We start from the raw sequence: 21,230 nt of genomic DNA on the forward strand, positions 1-21,230 counted from the left end.
GTGTTGACAGGAAAGAAAGGAATTTTCCCCCTTTCTCTTCCTTCTCCCTTATTAAACCTTACAGAAGAAAAACAAAAGCTACCAAAAAGCCATCTACTGTAAGAGAGATCACCATGTGAACACCTCCATTTACCCCATTCAATAATTCTCCCTTTCCTTTTGTTTGTCTCATTATGTTTCCACCATTTTGTTTGTAGAGACATTAGGACCTCTGCGAAGGCAATATAATTCACAGCTTGACGGAGGTGGAAGATGAGGAGAAGGGGAGAAGAGGAAAGGAAGTGCTGTTAGAGACAGAGAGGCTGCTGTCAGAGTTGGAATCAACACTGGGAAAAAGCTGCTGAAAAAAAAGTCACTGTCAGACGAGGAGGCACACACAAACATCATTCAGACACTCTTCAAGATACCTGGCATTTTAAAAGATTCAGCACCACTGATAAATATGGATGATTTCTTTCCTGTGCTGCCCCCTCACTTGCTATTCAAAAGTCAACTGCCCTCACATTCTTCTACAAAAACATGTTCATTTGAATGCACATAAAAACAAACACTTTTGTGTATAAAAGTGGCAAGAGTAAACATACTTACACTGCTGTATGTTACATATCCAGCATGAGTTAAACGAGCTAAAAAAAAATATTTTTCTAATTATACATTCAGACAATTTTACTGTCAGCATAGGCTGAAAAGGACTGAACAGCTACTGAATAGCCTGGAGTACAGAGGCTGTATCAGACCTGCGCTTGATTTGCATACATACACTGAGGTACATGGAAAAGAGCTGCTATACTGTCTGTATCTGCAAGTACATGAGGGTCCGTGTGGCGTACATTTTGTCAAGTGCATGGATTTTCGCCGTTGTCCGTGGTTGTGTATGCACGGGAGTTAAAGCAAGGCTTAACATTACCACAGACTCCATACAGTATACAGTATATACCTGTTGACCCTCGTTCGGCTCCTCCTCCTTCCTCCATTCTTGACCAATTGGGAGTGGATTTTCCACTGGATCCCCCCTCTCCAACCTCTCGTCTCTCTGAAGACATTGGAGAATGGCGGGTGCTTCCAAACCTAGTGAATGAGCACACAAAATCTGAAGGATTTTTTTTTTAATCAGTTGAATGTGTGATTTTACTGATTAAAAATGCAGATCTGAAATGACAGAAAAAGAGAGCTTAAAATTTAACACATCTTCCCACAGGCGGTAGTGGGTGGAAAAGGAGGGGGTTCTGTCAGAAGCATTATCAGACACAAAGACACAAATGCTAACACCTCATTCTGTTACACTAGAGCCAGACACTGTTACAATTGTCAAATGCGCACATTTAAACCCAACTTCTACTAAATTGCCAAAAGTAATATACAGATTTAGGTGATTTAAGTCACTGAGATGAAATGCATAAATCAACCCCTTAAATGCAAATGAGGCATAAAACAGTCTGACAGCGTGTTGCTTTTTAGTAGACAGAATTTACCAAAAAACTAATAAATACTTGATCATAGTTCTGACCATACATTCCCAATGGCTTTTCTATCATGAATAAAAACATAAGAGGAAAAAGTATATTTTTAAATAAATTACAAAGTAGCTGCTTCAGGACAGTATAAAACTTTAGTAACACTTGTGGGAAATATATATAGCCATTTTTAATATGATACACCCTCAGACAATGACAATCCATCTCTCTCTCTCTTTCTTACTGTTCAGGCATGGACTTCTGTCTCCAGTGAGCAGAGCTTCCAGATGCATCACTGGAACAGGAAAGGTTGCTGGGAGAGCTGCGGTTGTGCGGGGATCTACCTAATGCCAGAGAGGAGGCCAGGCTATAGCTCTCACTGCCGGGAGACATCCTGGTGTACAAATAAAAACACACAGACACACAAACAGAAATAGTGAAACTTTATCTGCACATGGAAGAGAAAACAAAGACATGAAATGAACAAAGCATTGCATTATAGGAGCTAAATGTTGTAAGTTCAGAGGAACTTTAATTGATTGCTATTTTGTGGTTCCAGTTCCTCACACAGGCAGGATGAAAAAAAAATATCATGAATACTTAAAAAGTCTCTGCTTAAAAATCAGCTGCATAACTACTGGCTCTGTTTTATTCAGTTTGTTGACGCACTAGCTTTCATAATCGGCAATTTTTTTTTTTGGTTTCATTCACAACAGTGTTCAAGGTGAAAGTCAAAGCTATTTATAAAGATGATTTCATATGAAAAAACAAGCTGTCATTAATCAGGGTTTTCCCTACCATAAAAAGGCTTAGGTGCAGTACCTGTGTCTGTGGAATGTAAAAAGGCATTTCGGAGACATCAATTTTATCTATTTATTTATTTTTTTTAACAACAGTGAGACGGTGAGTCTATGTATTGGCAGCTTGTTCTCAAACGGAAAGGTAAGCTGGCAACAGGAATGACCTGCCAATCAACAATCAATGTTAGGATGAACTTTTGTGTGTGACAGATGTTTATCTCCAAGTTAACAAACAGCATGCACGATTATCGCTTATACTTTTTTTGAATGTGATACACTTCTTACTTCCAAAATTTATAACCACTGATTTTAAGTTTTAAGTTATTTTTTGAGCTGTTTGAGAGATTATAAAGAACTCCGTTCAACATACAAAACAACTGACTGTCACAGGAGCAATATATGAAGATACTCTGAGAAATCACTTGCTTCCATTAGCTCAAGAATTCTTACAAAGGAACTACAGACTTTGGCTTGACAATGCCCCTGCTCATACAGCACAAACTTTAAGATGTTTTCTACAGTTTGTGCTATACTGTCTAGAGGCTGCTGCCTGTGGAGGCCACACAGCCCACTCTACCACCTGAGCCATGGCCATATTATGCTCTGGGGCTGCCAGTGAAACTGGGGTTTTACACAAGGTAAATTGAATAATGAAGAAGGAGGATTACCTCCACAATCTTCAGGAAAACTTAAACTCATCAGCAAAAGGTTGGGTCTTGAACCCAGTTGGTTGTTTCAACAGGACAATGATGGCTAAGTCAGACTAGAATTAAGGTTTTAGACTGGCCTTCACAAAGTCCCCATCAAGAACCTTTGCACTGTACTGAAGAAAAAAATATCAGAGTGGGAAAGCCAATAGATTTAGTTGAACTGCACAAATTCTGCCATGATGAGTGTTCAAAGACACAACCAGAAGCTTGTGGACAGCTAGTAGAAGTAACAATGGCCAATGGACATTTAACAAAATAGTAGCATTGCTGCAAGTATACTTTTGACCCAGGAGATAGTGTCATATTCCAGAACACCTATAACACACTTATGAATGAAACAAAAAGCATAACAGTTTTTTTGTGACTACATGATTCCATCATAGAAAATTCAGAGATGGGAGTCACTGGATACTCAAGGCTGCCATCATATGCATGATCTTTACAAGTGTATGCAAACTTGTGTTCACATCATAGCCATTCATGCACTGAATTACATTATCTTGCAAAGCTAGTTACTTGGCGTTACTTAAAGATACCTCAGCTATACAACTAACACAACCAATAGGTGACATGAAAAGGCTTTTGATTCTAAGTACAATATGTGTTGCCAGGTTTCTTTCACAAATACAGGAGGGATATTCCAGTGATCCATAAGTTAACAGGCTCTAACCTCTTGGTGTCTAAAGGTCTGCCATCACTGCTAACGCTTCGTGGGATTGCAGTACCCCTCTCCAGCCTCTCAGCTGACAGGGTCTTTCCCACTGAACTGCCCAGGCTGATGGCTCTGTTGGGAGTGTGAGGCTGTGGCGAAGCAGTGAGTGACTGCTGTGGGCTGCTCGATGTCCTCTGCCACTTGTTGTTGTTGCTGCGGAAGGGGAACTTGTACTCGAAAGAGCCACTATCGCTGCTGCTGCCCTTGTATTCTGACACAGGCATTCGGTAAAGCTCTGAACAGCCCCTGTAGAGACAGTAAAGAAAGGCAAATGTTTAATGTGTGTATGTCGAAGAGCGTTTACATACCTAAAATTTGTCTGGCCGGGATTAAAAAAAAGAGAGAAAAGGGATTTGTGACATTTTAAACATATGACAAAGAGCATATCTGCTCTTGTCTTGGCTGTGTGCACAAGCATTTTATTTGGCTTCTTAAATGAATATGATTCCTGATGCATTACTAACCATTGTATATAACAGTTATTCCATTTACTGTGTCTTTAAATAACCAGACATAATAAACAAATGACTAGTGCAGACAAGCAACTAAAACATGTACACACAATTTCCCTTTCTACCTACCTGCGTGGAGTGGCATCATCATGTGGTGGGATGATAACAACACGGACTGTCACTGAGGTCCGCAGGAGGTCAATCATCTGCTCATGGGTCAGAGTTGCTACAGCAACTTTGCAGATTTCTACCAAACGGCTTCCTTGTCGCAGTCCTGCCTGCCAGGCGTAGCCATATGGCTCTACCTGGAAATACAAAGTTTCATTTTACTCTCCAATGGCTTAAAAATATTCAACTACCAACACCCAAAGCAAAGAATTAAAGTTTCTTGTGGTTATGTTCATTGCAGTATCTCAATTGAAAAAATAAATTAACAAGAGAAATTCGTAACAACTTGGTATTTCACAAACTGGACATTTGGTCATCAGCACATGTACTGAGATTATGCATAACATAGCAGACAAACATGCCATTGACACAGTGTTGCTGCTGTTCTGTATGATTGGGTCACATGTCTGAAATGCATTACAGTCATTTTGCAGGGTCGTCACCCACAAGCAAAAGGGAGTGGCTGCACATACTACACATTTTCAATCAAGGCAAAGTAGAAACAAAAACATGTGGTGTACAAGTCAGTGCCAATTATACTAGTTTGTTATGCATCTTCTTGTTGCTAATGTGATTGTTTTGGCTGAAAATTCAGATATATGTAATTCAAGTTGTTCAATATGAAATATGTTTTAAAATCTGTTATACAGCAACAAGGTGCTATACTGTGCAACTTATCATTTTGCCTGTGATCCCTCAGAATAGGAACTAATCACATCTAAATGGGTCATGTAACTACCCCATACGTTTAAGTTATGTATAGACATACCTCAGCCACGATGCCTTCATAATTCACATGGAAGCCTAGCTGACCCAAGCCATTTCGACGAAGCGTCATCTCTGATGTCTCACAGCCTTTAGTCAGGAACTGGACATATGCAGAACAGAGAGATGCACCAAGTACAGTTGAGAGATAAAGAAACATGAATGACTGGAGAACAGACGGTGGGAAAAAAATCCAGGTCAGTGTCTCTCTATGAGCTGAATCTGTTACTTAACAGGATACTTGAACTGAAACATTATTGGAATTATATCAGTTTGCAGATATCTGTATGTGTGAACATTTTCAGTGCAGAATGAACATATGCTTCCTAATGAGCTGGAGAAGAGATTTTCTTAAACAATTTAAGTGATCCTCAAGAAAGGTACAGGCATACATGAAGATGGATTAGTGCTTCAGAATAAGTAGTAAACCTCTCACTAGATGACTGTGTGAGTACATTCACACGTCCTCCACAGATGACAGAAATGAAATGAGGTTTGTCCCTTGCTTTGACACTTAAATCTGTGTCAACATAAAGCTGCTTTGCTTAGGAGAAATGCTTTTAAACTTTAGTCTCTTTTTCATAGAAGGATGAGACTGTTAGCACAGAGGCAGAGTGGAGGAGTGCTGTAAAGTAGTCCTGCTTTCATTTCACACAAACTGAGGTGGAAAAGTTGAAAATAGATAAACCTTGAAAGAGAAACAGGCTGTAAGCAGCAACCAATGAGATTTTAAATGATCTGGTAAAACTAATCCTCATTCCTAACGACCTTTTGTTTATTGGTCATAATCCATCCCTCTCTCCCCTTCTACTGATGTGCCTGTATGCTGCAAACTAGAACCTGACATGAATTATTATCATGCGCTTTTATGTTTCCGAGTGTGCACAGGGACAGAAGAGACTGCAAGAAAAAATGTTCAACAAAGAGCAAACAAGAGTAAAAGAAAAAGGGCATATGAGTGAAAAAAGAGAGATAGATAAAGAGAGAGAGCGTGAGAGAGACTAGCTTCAAAAAGTGGGTGGCCCAAGGCCACTTCCCTGTTTCAGTCTGGCACTGAGGTAGTCTAAATGATTGAAGATTAATGCCAGATGCATGAAATGCAACATGCCATCAGCTTCTGAGTCCTGAGCCAAAAAGCAACGTGTGCATCTTCAAATACGTGTGCATGCATGTGCACAAAATAAAAAGATGGTGGAATCAATCCAGGTTACATAAAGTCATGATAAAAACCATCACATACACATTTGCACACACACGCACTGTTTGAAGGTAGGGAGAGGCTGGTGAATCGAATACATTCTAAAGCACTGATGATTATATAAGAAAACACCTTTTTTCCAGCCAGTTTCCATGGAAACAGCTAAGGACGAACTAACATCACTTCACTGTATGTGTAGGTGTATGAGCCATTAGGAGTATGTTGTCCAGAGGTGTTTTTGAAACTCCCTCAATAAGCTGAGGCCAGTAATGAGACAGCAGCTTTGGCATGTAGACACAAAAATGTTGTCATTCTGGCAGACAGACAGCTAACACTGAATAGTAGGAGAGACTGTGTGTGGGCCAGGTAAATGATTAATGGCTGCCACAGCATTTCCCATTGATTTGGTTTCTCAATATGATTCTGCTCTATATATGAATGAAGTTTTGTGATTCTTAGTCATTCTTTTGTCTCATCCACAGTCTTCAACAGCATATAGTTTGGTAAAAATTTGCAGCAAAAGCAAAGTCGCCAATTCTATAATTTGATTTAAAAAAAAAAAATCTATCTATCTATCTATATATATATATATATATATATATATATATGGGTGTGGTTTTTTTTCTTTTTTTAAATCAACAAAGCACAATTCTTCTGGCAAAAAACATTTGCCAAGTGACCACATTTGATCTTGACCATGTTGTTGCCATGCCTACAGATAGTAGACCAGAACACCAACAAATGGCGATAACTGAAGTAAGGTAAATTTTCTACAAGGGAGAACAGGTTTTGAATTCATTAAAGCATTATATTTCTAAGCATGTCAAACCCACACCCATCAGTCTTATCCCATATGTACTGTATTAATGTGTGTGTCCTCTAACCTCTAGACGTTTCACCACCTCTTTGAAATCTTCTGTGTTGTTACTGATACTCCTCAGAGACACATTTTCTCCCCGCTCATAGAAAATCCTTAAAGACGCAGGACTGCTAAGTGTCCAGCCAATCACGTCCTTTGTGGCACAGTTGAACACCACAGCCTTGGCGTCCTGGTCCAACAGGATGAGAAAGTCATTGGAAATGGACAGAAGGGCCTCCAGTTCTCCCCCATTCCCATGATCCTCAGCATGAACTGGCCAGGTCACCGCCCCAAGGCTGCGCAGCTCTGCCCCTCCATACGGTCGACTCTTCTCTTTCTTCTTGTGGGCAAGCGAGATGAAAGGGAACTTTCCAGAGGGGTCAATTGGTGTGCTGGTGGTGTGACGCTCAGCCAGATCACGCAGGTACTCCTGTCGTGTTCGGGTGGCCATGGCCCGGAACTTGTGCGATTTGTGGGCAGCATTTTCTGCATTGATGACTTTGGCCAGCAAGAAGTCCCGGAACACAGATGACTTGGGGAATGTCACACCTTCTGGGATAGGGGGGCCGAAAGAGGGCACGTCTTTGGAACGGGTAACCGCCACACTACAAAGAAAGGAATAGGAAGGGGGAATGGAAATAAGAATGGGAGAAGAAAAAAAGAAAAGAACTGACGGTTAACAAATCATCTGTTCAAGTATAGACAACAATATCATTCACAATGTTGTCAGTTTGGGGTAGGTATTTGTTCCAACGCAACCCATTCTGTAGCTTAAATCCAGTGGTATTATTATACAGTAAATCCACACAAAATATCACAAAGCATGAGGTGAGGGATCGACTAATATGTTTGTTTTTTTTGATTTGTTTAGTTTTTTTGTTTTGTTTGGATTTTTTTTAGGGCTAATGTCGGCATTGATTATTGGTAATAGAGAAAGGCCAATGCCCAACACTGGGAACCAATATACACTAACCATCCATCCATTCATTACCTATACACTGCTTTATCCTCACTAGGGTCCCAGCTGACTCAGGGTGAAGGCAGGGGACACCCTGGACAGGTCACCAGTCTGTCACAGGGCTACACTTAGAGACAGACAACCAAGCACACTCACATTCACACCTACAGACAATGTAGAATCACCAATTAACCTCAGCATGTTTTGGACCTTGTGGGAGGAAGCCGGAGAACCTGGACAGAACCCACGCTGCCCGGGGAGAACATGCAAACTCCACGCAGAAAGATTCCGGGTGTCCTCACTGGGACACGAACCTGCGACCTTCTTGCTGCGAGGCAATGGTGCTAACCACCGAGCCACCTTGCAGTCCTCCAATATACATTATGCGTTATTTATTTACAACATGTAATAGCAGGAAACCTGTCATATGTAACTGGGCTGGAAATGAATAAGGACCACTATTATTGATTTTATACATATAATGTTATATATTTTAAGCATGTGATGGCAAGGAACCTGTCCTTGATAACTAGACTACTTCATCAACGAGGATTACTATTACTGAATTTATACATATACATACATTAAATATTATACATTGCCAGTGCGTGATAGCAGGGAAGCTGTCATTTATAGCTGATCTTCTTTATTAAAAAGGATTACGAGAACTAAATATTTACAACAGAAATAGGAGGGATGACACTTGTTTGTCTCTATTAATTATTGTTTTCCAGACTTTGTTTAAGGGTAATCTGTAACTGCCTCCTAACTTAGCTGCTTGTCGTTAGCATAGCCTTAGTAACTGTGAAAGCAGCTAATGTCCTGGTTTGTGGAGATGGATGTGTTCCTTGTTCAGTTTTTATAGGCTGTCAGTTTGTCTGTCAGCTAGAGCAGAGTGTTAAAGTTAATCTGACTTTTTGAAAGATGTTGCAGTGCTCCAATGTAAGTCACAGGCTAAGATTCACAGCAAATCTCTTCGCAATAGCCGTAGCCCTGCACCGTAAGCAAAGTATGTTCCAGCTGGACCACATGTTCATACCTACAATTGCATTATTGAGGTCTTTCTTTATAAGATTAGGAATGCTTGTGGAAGACTGCAGTGTTTACTGAACCTTCAGCAGTATCTGCTGCCTCCCAAACACAGCTCCACTTATTCACTGGAGCTTCTCTGCTCTGCAAATGCGCTCAGATGAGCTCTGTGTTTCTCTCTCTCTCTGTAAACAATAGCTGTGATTGGCTGTTAACCATGATGCACTACAGCCAATCATATAGAACTGTGGGCAGGACATTGCTTTGCCCACAGAGTGACAGCAGAGAGACAGCCAGCTGAATCAGAGCCAATGGAGCACATTTCTATATTTTGTGAAAATCGGTCAATAAAAATAACAATAACAGCAATTCAAAAAAAACAAATATCTTGTCAATTGTCCTGGTAATTGATTGATCCCTTCTTTAAGTATTTATGTTACTATGATTTTCTTTTCTTTTAGGAGCTGCCATATGTGGGAGTAGAGCTAATATGATGTAAAGATAAAGATATAAAACTTCATGCTGTTATTCATTTAAGCTTGGGAACAAAAAAATACTAAATCTGTGGCTATACCACTGTATCTCAGGACAAAGTCAGAAACCTTACAGTAAAGTGGTAAAGGAGACAGACCTAGTTCCACTCAGTCTTTCACCTGGCACTAAAATAAGCTTTGGTTTCTGTATTATCTGTCTTGAATAAACTATCATTGTTTTTATTACCCTAACAGAGTTACATGTCTAAACACAAGAATTATAACTGAACTTAAATTTACATAGGGGCAACGTGCATTTGCTGCTTTATTCTTACTGTTGTCCCTACTCTTCACCTCTCCCCCTCCTCATCCCTTTTCCTTTTATTAAGTCCTCGGAAAGGCCATCTGAGGCTGTTTACCCTGTCTGGTATGTCAGGAACTCAGCTGAGCAGCCATGGAGAGCAATGAGAGAAGGAGAGGATGAGGGGAGATTGCCATTCCAAATCTCCAACTCAAAGCCCCAGAAAACCCAGAGTTAGAAAAAACAGAAAATGTAGTTGAGGAAGGAAGACTGTGTTGGAGACTGAAAAGATAGGGAAATGATTGCTTCCTGGGGGAAAAAAATGCATTTTTCTGTAATGCAATGCAGACTTTCAAAACTGAACATCTCAGTCTGAAGCAGTTCACAAAAACATATCTAACAGCGCCTTGAAATGGCCGCTTATATACTCTAGAAAAGGTATATGCACATGGGTCACTGGTCCAAGTTTCAACCTCTTTATGACTAAATGAGCTCGATCACAGATCCTCTCACAGGTGATAATTGCCAACTGACGAAAGCAGCACTGGAGGTCGGAGCCCTAATCCCACACAGCTCCCTGCTGACATGCATCAGTATACATGTTGACATCAGGATTAATCGCTTTGTCTAATAAGCAATACCTATGTCACCCACATATTTCTAAACATACCTCAGAGACAACCTGTCCTCACTGGAGACATGTGGTGTTCAATTATACCAACTGTCAAATTGTTGACACCTCATTTCCCACCTTTCCTTATTTGTGACAGACTGAGGTAAGAGAGAAAATATTTTTTTCTGGTTGAAATTTACTTGGAGAGTGAACGCAGACTTTTATCGTGCAGTGCTGACTTAATAACCTGGGATTACCTCAGAGGTACCAGTGCATCAAAATGCTGGTTGTGGTTCCCTATGTAGAGAACTCTACAGACATAAACAAGAAGGAGGGACACACAAAGCGTGTCTACATCAGGGGTGGCTGATCAAAAGATCATATGACAATCTTACGGGGTAGAATCACAATCTACAATCTGAGTCACAATTCTCCCCACAGCTGAGCTCATTTGATGGCATAATAAGTTGTGCATATGGTTGCACGCATACAACGCCTGTCACTTGAACTCAGAGCTCAAGGACCATCTCACAAATCACTGCAAACTGCTTTCGCTCTAATTTCACTGTGAAAGTTCAGATCACAGAAAGTGATTCATATCTCCTTGGGATGCAAATGTTCAACAACTTTCCAAACAGATAGCTAACCATGTAGTCAATCAATTGATTAGTGGTAAAATTGATTATCATTATTAATATTTGCTGTAAAAGCAGCTAAGTCACATTAGCCCTCACCGTGGAAGAAAGATAACATCACACTGCCAACTCACAGTTTAACCTATTTACCAACTGAACATTTTGTCACATTTTGTCATGATTGAAAAGGTAAAGCATTTTGTTCCTGAAGTTTGAATATGAAGATGTAAAACTGAGCATTACATGCACCAGATACTATGTGTAAGTAGTTGGTCCAAATGAACTCTGCAAAATTCCATATCCTTCCTCATGTGATTGTATGAGGAAGGTGACATGAAGGCTTTTCCCCTGCAGTTCTTTTAACTGTATTTATCTTGGCCAAGTTGAATTGTATTGAAACAGCTCTCAGTGAAAACTACATGTTCTAAAAACAATACCTCACTGTTCAGCACTATTATTAGAACTGTTAGAAGCATATCAGCAGTCTAAAGAAATCTTTGTGGTGACTGACAACTCACAAACAAAAAGAGCTATATTTGCCAGTACATCTGTAGATTAGAAAAATAATCATCAAGCGTATTTTGGAGAGGTGCAGCTGAAGTGGTTATAGGCAGGCAGAAAAACATATCAAAATAAAATGTAACCTTTTATTCTTATTCTTCTTCATCACTACAAATATCACTCAATACATTACACTGGAGCTCTAAAAGCACTTGTTCTGCTCTCAAACACCTGTGAGTCAGTCAACCATAGACCTGTGACTCATGCAGGACATAGAAAAGTGATGGAGAGATGTAGGTAATGGTAAGAAAGCAAGAGAACAGGACAGAGAGAGAAAAGAATGAATGAAAGAAAGAAAAAAAATGGGAGAACGAATGAAAAAAGTGGATGATGGAAAGAAAGACAGAAAGCAAGAGACGAAAAGAAAAATGTAGTGCAGTGGGGACTGCTGGGCTATGTGGCTGCTGTGTGATCTTCATGGCAGGTGGTTTGGCTGCAGAAATGAAAGAGCACATTCCTGTGGTTTCAGTGATTTGTGGTCTTATAAATATCCAGTGTGTGGGCAGCTCTGCTCTTCCAGTATCCACGACCTGCTGCCCACTGAGCCAGGCCAAGAAAAAGAACATGTCAATACCTGATGGAGTGGGAGGCTCAGAGGTGTGTGTGTGTGTGCAATGTGGGGAAAACACATATCACATATACTATGTTTTTGTCTACTTGTGACAGCTAGTTCTCAAAGCATAAGCCATTGACGTTATGCAGCATTTAAAGTTAAGTTTGCATAGTGGCTTTTTTTGGCTAACGCACATGCAAAGATGTGATACAGACGTTGGTTGAAACACAAGATCACAGAATTAATATAAAGGAAAATCTTTCCTTTTAAGGGAAGCTTGGGGTTAAGAATATTGTGAAACGACTACTGACAGAACTTGGGAATGACAAATGCTGTAATGGTACTCTATAATTCTAACAATTCTAGTGACTTACATTAGACTGCACAGAGAAGAGAAATCTCGCAGATGTTGTACAAACATGTTAAAACACAAAATTTATAATTTGACGACTATTTAAAACATGTCAGGTTCAGCAAAGTTATATAGTCACCACTACCTCATACGATGGGATGCAGCATGTTTGTCCCAAATGCAAGCACAGCCCTGAATACATTTGTAAATTGTTGCATTACTTGCTATGCTGGAAATTACCTCGTAATTACCTAAATTTTAAAATATAGCAAAAAAGCAGATGCATTCTTTTAAAGACAACCACCATCAGTTTTTAGGCTAAGTATTATGAACCACAAAAAAATCTCTTTTAGCAGCACTGTAATGTATTTCACTAAGTTCACTAGTTCTCATTTCAAAATGAGTTTTTACTCCAATCAAGATATTATTTAGTAGTTGGAATAAACAGGCAATTACATTTAACTACATGAGATACTAACACCATTAGAGCTGTTAATACCAGGAAATACACAGCCAGGTTTGCTACAAGCTACTAGGGGGAAGTAAAAATATATATACCAGTAAGCTGCAATTGATTCACAAACTGATTTTACAGTGCATGTGCTGATTTGTATCATAAAAGAATTCACACATGCAACTCTCAATTAAACGCAGCTTTTTGTATTTTCAGTCAGATCAAGCGACTGTAATCACCGATCAGTGAACAGTTTATCCTTTGATCTTCAAAGCAGGTGGAAGCCCAAGTGAATCCAGAAGACTGAATTTGTGCACTTTTAAACAGTTATAGGTTACCACCTAAAGCAAAGACATCTTGTGAGCAGAGCTTAACAGCATAATGAAATGTGTTTTTGTTCCCTGCATGCGCTCTGAAACAGAGGAGACAAACCAAAGCTTCAAAGCATTTAGGTCATCTTTATTTGTAACATTATGACTCAGTTGAATTTCCTATGGTGACTATGAATCATAATTTACTTCTAAACCTGATGTTTCACCTCTATGTAGTTTGTGTAAAATTAACTTTCACTTCAGAAAACTTAATTCACATTTGTGAATCACAAAAGGCACATGGAAATAGTATTTGCTCAATATTCACTCTGTTACAGGGCTCTTTGCTCACGTGTGTGTGGTGGTGTATGTGCGTTGTTGCTCAGTAACGAAGTAGCCCCATGGGGGACAATTAAGACCTCGCACAATGTGCTCAGACAGCAATTAAAACAGCCATTAGTGGGAGAGGGAGGAAGAGTCATAGAGAGCAAGATAAGACAGAATGACAGAAAACTAGATAACAAGACAGAGGCAGAATTAAACTGAATGAAAAGTCCTTTACAGCTGAAGCCTTTTAAAGAAGAAATACAGGAAAAGCAGAATGTTAATTATTTCTTAAAAACGACTTCAGGCTGCTACGTTGTATTTCATGTTACAAATCCCTGACAATGTAGTAATAAATTGTGAGCTGCAGAGAGGGCTCTCAACACTCACTGCCTACTCCACGATAGAATGATGGAAGTGCAAAGGCAATGAGAGCTACACCAGAGCCGACACTGAAGACCATTATTGTTTCAGCAGTGATGGATGGTGTTACGGCCCACAGTGCAGAGTATTGGTGTGTCGTTTCTGCAATTCCCTTTCAGGTGATGCCCAGAAGGAGCGGCCAGGTGCAGTTGCTCTGCACTCATCACGAGACGGTTAAAGAGCTGAGCCAACCTGATCATCATGGCCAGTGGGCCAGATCGGCAGACAGAGCTGTATGGCGTTGGTGGTATTGGGTCCGGCTTAACCCTACTTGTGTGGGGACCGTGTGGTTGTTGTGTTGTTTGGTGATCATAGGATGGGCTTCATTTACAGGAAGCTCACTCTAATTTGCATTCTTGTTTTCATTTGTTTGTGAAATAAACCTGACTTTTTGTTGAACAATCTGTTTCCTGGTCCCGTTAACCTAGTTTTTGCTTTACTCTTGTTACTCCCCTCATCCCCTCGCTCACAGGGGCATAACAGATGGGTTTGCCCTAACCTCAGTTATTTATTAGGAATAAGTTATGTGCGTAGCATAGACATGATAAAAGTCTTAAATGCAGAATTTAACAAAGCACTATTCACACAGGACTAGTATTACCTGGGGACCTGAAGTAATTTGTAATAATTGTGGAGGGTGTCTGTGATCTTCTCCTGCGCAAATCTGCTAGGTCATTCATAAAGTAAAAATTCCTGTGCAAATTGCCTACCATATTTCAACACACACAGAGGTCCTATGATAATATTAGTCCTGTGCGAATCGGCATCATTTGGGTTTTTGTCAAGTCAAGTCAATTATATTTGTATAGCACAGTTAACGTGCCATCTCACAGTGCTTCACATGGTTAGGTACAGAGCTTACAAATTATTTTGTTTTCTCCACACTTTTCTTCTGCCTCTTTGGTGCTTGAGAATTATGGAGGCTGCGTTAGCTACGATAAATGTATGCTCGGATAGCATTTTGGATGCAAATTCAGGAATTTCATGTCACTACATAGTGTTTAGGTTTCAAATGACCCATGATACAACAGTGCCTTAAAAACAATCCATATGCCGACATCCATACAATATAGTCTGTTCAGTGTTGCTGAGTCTCACCTGTAGGAGCTGTTGTCGGAACAAGGATTATGTGCACGCACAATCACAAAGACATGCTGGAAGTGCGAGCGAATGTTTTTGGGGGTGAAGGGAAGTGCCCCAGGTTCCTGGAACACAATTGTGACGATATCGTTCCCAATATGACGCTTCCTCAGTAACTGGAAAAATTAAAAATCAGCAGAAGGCATTAATTTGAGATATTAAATAAGGTATCTAGAAAATGCACACAGACAATGAAACATAATTAAATGAGTATGTACAAAGCCTGATGAACATTTAGAAATCATAGACTTCCTGTAAAAAAAACACTGTGCTTTATCTACTGCATTATTTAGACAATTGCTGCGCCACATGAAAAATTAACAAAATGATCAAGTAAAATCCTCTGGTTTTCATGACACTGTAATGTAGATGGCTATTTTATTGAGAAAAGGTGCAGCCTGCTTATGAACATAAAAACTTCAGGGTCAGAACTATGAGTGCTTTAATAAACATACCTGTTGCTTGTTGTTGGGTGTGTAGGGCAACATGGTGGACACATGAAACATGATCTCATAGTCCTTGTAAGTGGTGTACAAGGAGTGGGTGCCTGTCGAGTCAGCTGTAGAGGATGCAAATGCATGTAAATTTCTCAGGTTTTCGAATATGAAAAAGAAAACTGCAATACACTTTATCATAGCGACATCCTGCAACTGGACACTGTCCTCAGATAGAGTCTTGGACCACACTCAGAATTCATTATCCATCAATCCATTATCTATACACCGCTTAATCCTCACTAGGGTCGCGGGGGGGCTGGAGTCTATCCCAGCTGACTCAGGGCGAAGGCAGAGGACACCCTGGACACATCACCAGTCTGTCACAGGGATACACAGAGAGACAGACAACCAAGCACACTCACATTCACACCTACGGACAATTTAGAATCACCAATTAACCTTAACATGTTTTTGGACTGTAGGAAGAAGCCGGACAACCTGGAAAGAACCCACACTGCACGGGGAGAACATGCAAACTCCACACAGAAAGATCCCGGGTGTCCTCACCGGGACGTGAACCGGTGACCTTCTTGCTACAAGGCGACGGTGCTAACCACCGAGGCACCTTGAATCTATCATAATATATAAAAGAATTTCGAAAGAATATTTGATAAAACTATAGAACCAAAGCATCTTGAAATTGTAGCTTTACAGTGACCTATAAACACTAATTTAGAAAAAAAAATCTTTAAAAGTCAATAAAGAAAAAAAAAAAACAAAAACAACCAAAAAAAAAAATAGCTGCAATTATTCATTTTTCTTGACACAGTTACATGCTATGAACATTATCTTTATGTTTCTCTATGTCTCTCCAAGGAAACTGCTGAGGGCCTGGTGTTCCCTGAAACCTTACCAGGCTCTGGCCCTAAAAAGAGTTACTGCACATTAATTACCACCTCCACAGTCTAGTATTGATGGGCTCTACTCAAAGAACAAAACATTCACAAGGTGTGAGAGGCCATACTTAACCTGAATAGATTACTTCAATCAATTACTCTCCGACAGAGAGTGCTTTACATGGGTGTATTTAATTTACTAGAGTGACTGGAGCTGTACTACATACTCTGCAAGATGTGACCGTGACAGTGAGTATTAGGATAATATGGAGAGTAGAACTTTAAAGTTGCATAAAGGTAGCAAAGACAAAGTGGACATTAATCTTGTTTGGCACTAACACAGAGATGGTGAAGCAAAGGAGAGAACTGATATCGCAAAAGAATATTCAGATTTCAAATACCATTTGTCACATGCCTGAAATTAAAGGAAATTTTGAGGAAACTTAGCACTGAAAGCAAGCCAAGAAAGCCAGTGGTATTTAAGAGAACTAAAACTAATGTTTAAAGAGTCTGCAAAGATAAGTTATTTCAAGAACATTCATATGCTATGTCCAAGACTGAGGATTATAAGTGCAGTACTAATGAAAAACCTGGTATCTTTAGGGATTTCAGTTAAGGGCAGCATGTATTAAATACTAGTACTGTACACAAGAAAGGATATGTCTGTTTGTCTGGTTTACCTGTGCCAGATCTGTGACTGTAAGAACACTGGGCTGTACTTGATGATTTTACTAATTCCGCCTACTGTGAGCTGGCAGTATGTACTGCTGCTGTGACATTCTGCCTAGATGTTACATTTCCATGTGACAGTAAATATCTTTCTGATTATCAATCCAGAACAGTCAATGATTCTTCTGATAGATATCACATTGCACATTTAGGCACTGAACATGAAGTTTACACACTTCATATCAAAGGGATGGCATGTCTAACATCCATCAACCGCTTGCTGGGCGACTGAACTCAGACCTTGTTTAATCAATAAGAACTTCTGTTTATTGTGTGTCATTCCTGCTGTGGTGGATCAGATATTAGTTTCTGAGTGAACGTAAAAGCATTTGAAGGTTTATGCTTCATTTGTGAGACTTGTTTCAATTTCTGTTTATGTACATACTCTTGGTGTCCAGTTGAGCTCGATATTTGGTGAAGCCTTTGAGTCTAACCCTCTCGCCGAGCAGATGGAGGAACTCCTCCAGTGCAGGACCAGCTGCTTCGTTGTTGTACATTTCCTCTTCACTGCTCTGGCCTGCCATGCAGTACATCACCCCCACCTTACGCTGGAAACTTAGCTGAAGGGAGAACACAGATTGTTCCAATGAAATGGGGGAGACATAACTATATTACTGTGTAGAAGTCATGTCAGAGTTACCATGTTGACATTTTAGGGAGAACCCCTGTTGGCATTTTAAGAATAACCTTGGTTGTTCTGTCGTAATCGTGGTGCCATTTTCCCAAGAAATCATGTTGACATTTTCAGAGGTTCAGGTTTTGATGATTGCATCTGGGAGCACAAGTGTCAAAGAGCCTGTTTTCTGTATGTGTATGTGTGTTCCTGTCCGTGTGTGTGTGTGTGTGTGTGCGTGTGCGTGTTTAGGACCCACTATGCATACACACAATGACTCTGCATAAATTTCACATAATATTCGGTGGGAGTTAATAAAGCAAAAATAAGCAAAAAATAAATTATTTGGTTTCACAATTAGGTATCTCTGTGGGAGAGCACATAGAATTACTCTGAAAATGCTAAGTGAGAATTGCTTGTTTTTTATGATTTACTGTACAGGTGCAGGCACAGGTGTAGGCTGGCAAACTTGTGTCTTCAGTCCAAACAATGATAAAAAAAAAATACGCTGAATTGATTTTCAAGAATATAATGAAGACATGAAATCTGAATAATAATGTAGTTTTACTAAAAGGACCGCAGTAATGAAATGTGTACAATCATAGAAATTAATCAAGCAAATTTATCTAGCTTTTTATTTGTTTTGTTTATTTGCTCAGTGTCTCCTTACCCCCTGCTCATCCAGCTTCATCAGCTGCTCAGTGACCTTAGGTGTGTTGAGTGCCAAGCGCAAGCAGTGAACATTGAGCTCAGGCACAAGATACTCCAGTACTTCTTTTAGAGGCAAGCCTCGGCCTAAACCATGCTTGGATGTGGAAGGTACTGCATCTTCCAGGATGGAACCCCGTAATGTATTCAGCTGGAGGTGGTCCATTCAGGAGGAAAAGGAAACAGGAATTGCAATAATCAGGGTAGCAAATACAATGCAAGTATGAATATGACATTCTAATTCTCATTTGCAGTAAAATCCTGGAAATGACTTGCACAAATGAACATCATAAAATATTATTTCACGTATATTACATTATTTTTTGGGGACCTGCACTGTTTTGGCCTGATAGTTTGAAAGCAGTTCTTTATGGCATGTGCATGAGCCTGTGATTATTTATCTAAATCATACAGCCACAGAGCTTTACGGTGAAAACACACTGGTATGCTATAAAACTTGTTTGTTAAATATTCAAAATAGTGCAAAGGCACAACAATTTTCTAATTTCTCTCCTTTGATCAGTAGAAAAGAATATACAGTGTTATCACAACTACAAAACACTGAATATTCTGAAACACTTCCAAGCATGACGTAATATATGTGGACCATATGACACTACAGTACTCTCAAAGCTTGATCACAATGATGGAAACAGATGTAGTCAAGTTTACTTGATGTTTGCTGCTTAGATAATTGTTCACTTGGTGCTGAACATTTCTGACTAGGTGTCTCTCTTACAATAACGGCAAAACTAGTTGCATCAGTAGAAGACTCGTAGATCTACTTTAGGAAAACTGCCTGTGATAAGGCCTTAAGACAGGTGCAATTAAATTCATTAACTTATTTGTTAAAAAATAAATAAATAAAATAAAAGCCACTGCTGCAATGTGGACTCAGGATCATTTAAGAAATCAGTCTTTTTTTAAAAATAAAGTATAGTCTAAAACAGGGATTTTGACAATTCTCTCTGCTGGTACAGAGAGAGAAAGCAAAAAAAAAAATAACGTGTGTAGGATTTGCTGCTGTAGGTTCCAGTATGAAGACTCCTAGGCTTTAGGATAAAAAAAATAAATAAAAAAAAGCTGAAAGAGGACATCCATAAATAAATTAAGAGCACTGTAAAAAGTCCAGGACCTGAATATCTATTATGAACAAATAAACACAGCTGGTACTCCATAGTGGTCCCTTGGCACTTTTAAGTGTCTGCGTTTTGTGTTTGTGTCTTTACATAGTGTTCAGTAGGGTTCAGTAGGTCCGGTGCTGGTGCCAGCACAGTCAGTGTTAAAGAAACTGAAGAACAGAAACACTCATAACTCAAGGGTCCTAACTCAAGAGAGGACAACAGTGAAGGGCAGTAGTGCTCAGTGGACACTGGACTTTTGTCGCCGACATCAGAGCATCCAACTTAACTCTGACACAGAGACACACATATGTATACTTGCAAAGCCCCCTGTTCTGAAAATAGCAATTTAGGGGGAGACAGGGAGGCCATAGGGGTAAAGAAAATAATGGAAAACATAGCACAGTAGGCCGTGCGTCATCCCAAGAGATTGAAAGGGCTATTACTCATGGTGTGCTTTAATACAAGAGCAACACTTTACCTTCTTCTCTCAAATACCTTTGGTGCTATTTTAGTCTTGTTTAGCTGTAAAATGGCACAGCTCAGTCCTTCACAGATGAAGGCTGACAAAGATGGTGGGTGGGCGTTCAGCTCAGGGAATGAGGACATGGATCTCTGGCTCTAGTGTTTCTATTGGAAGATGTGGCAGCAAGGGCTAGAGGGATTCACAGAAGATTTCCTCTCACTGCAAACTGCAGATTGAGCATTGTGAATAAACAATTGGGAGAATAAAATAAAAATGAGATCAAATGTGCAATAATTTGAGGTGGTGTCAAGGTGTGGAGGCGGCAGCATCTTGCGCTATATCTGACAACCTGAAGCTGAAGCTTTTCTGCCCCCAAACGGCTTTTTCAATATGCAAGGCATGGTACAGATCCTATATGTTGACTCCTACACAATTTGAACTCATAATAGCTTCACAGCAACATCACTCAGTATGGAGTGGAGCACATTTTTAAACATGAACGTTCATAGAGGAAACAGCTACAAATACACTATCCTGATGAATAGACAGCACCATTAAAATGAATCCTACAACACAATAATCAACAAATCAGGCTAAAAACAACACATGCCCTTATATAATGTGCAAAATGTGCTTTTCCATTTACCTCACTCGTTCTGAAGATGACCCTGTAGTTGTACTGCTGGCCATGGTCTTTGTTTTCCTCCAACTTCTCCCTCCTCAGGCTCACTGCCACTGGTCCCAAGTTCTCATCTACTCCCAGATAGTTCCAGTGTTCTAGGGGGGAAGAGGAAGGGCACGTAAAGCAGGGATCGGCATAAAATGACAAAATAAAGAGGAGAAAACCTACAGAAATAAAGAGAATTTAGGAAATGGTATGTGGTATATTTAAATGACATGATGGTGTGAAATGCAGAATGCAGCACTTGCATTAAAAATGAAAACTTTGTAAACTGAATAAAACGCTTGACTATAAATAGCATTTTCTCTGTCAGACAACTTACTTACAACTGTA

General features: G+C 39.8%; 1 protein-coding gene across 1 annotated transcript in view; it reads right to left on the reverse strand.

Annotated features, from left to right (window-relative positions):
- The window catches only part of sipa1l1 (signal-induced proliferation-associated 1 like 1), an 87,894-nt gene that overhangs the window by 16,148 nt on the left and 50,516 nt on the right, over positions 1–21,230 (reverse strand). Inside the window, exons 6-16 of the mRNA XM_008284667.1 lie at positions 20,862–20,992; positions 18,591–18,779; positions 17,693–17,867; positions 15,701–15,804; positions 15,204–15,361; positions 7,144–7,723; positions 5,066–5,164; positions 4,258–4,433; positions 3,635–3,922; positions 1,699–1,848; positions 938–1,068 (exon numbers count right to left, since the gene is read on the reverse strand). Coding sequence (XP_008282889.1) covers positions 938–1,068; positions 1,699–1,848; positions 3,635–3,922; positions 4,258–4,433; positions 5,066–5,164; positions 7,144–7,723; positions 15,204–15,361; positions 15,701–15,804; positions 17,693–17,867; positions 18,591–18,779; positions 20,862–20,992 — 2,181 coding nt within the window. The remainder of the gene's footprint in view (positions 1–937; positions 1,069–1,698; positions 1,849–3,634; positions 3,923–4,257; positions 4,434–5,065; positions 5,165–7,143; positions 7,724–15,203; positions 15,362–15,700; positions 15,805–17,692; positions 17,868–18,590; positions 18,780–20,861; positions 20,993–21,230) is intronic.

Source organism: Stegastes partitus, unplaced genomic scaffold (genome assembly GCF_000690725.1).
Source record: "Stegastes partitus isolate 25-593 unplaced genomic scaffold, Stegastes_partitus-1.0.2 Scaffold9, whole genome shotgun sequence".
Classification (NCBI taxonomy): Eukaryota; Metazoa; Chordata; class Actinopteri; family Pomacentridae; genus Stegastes; species Stegastes partitus.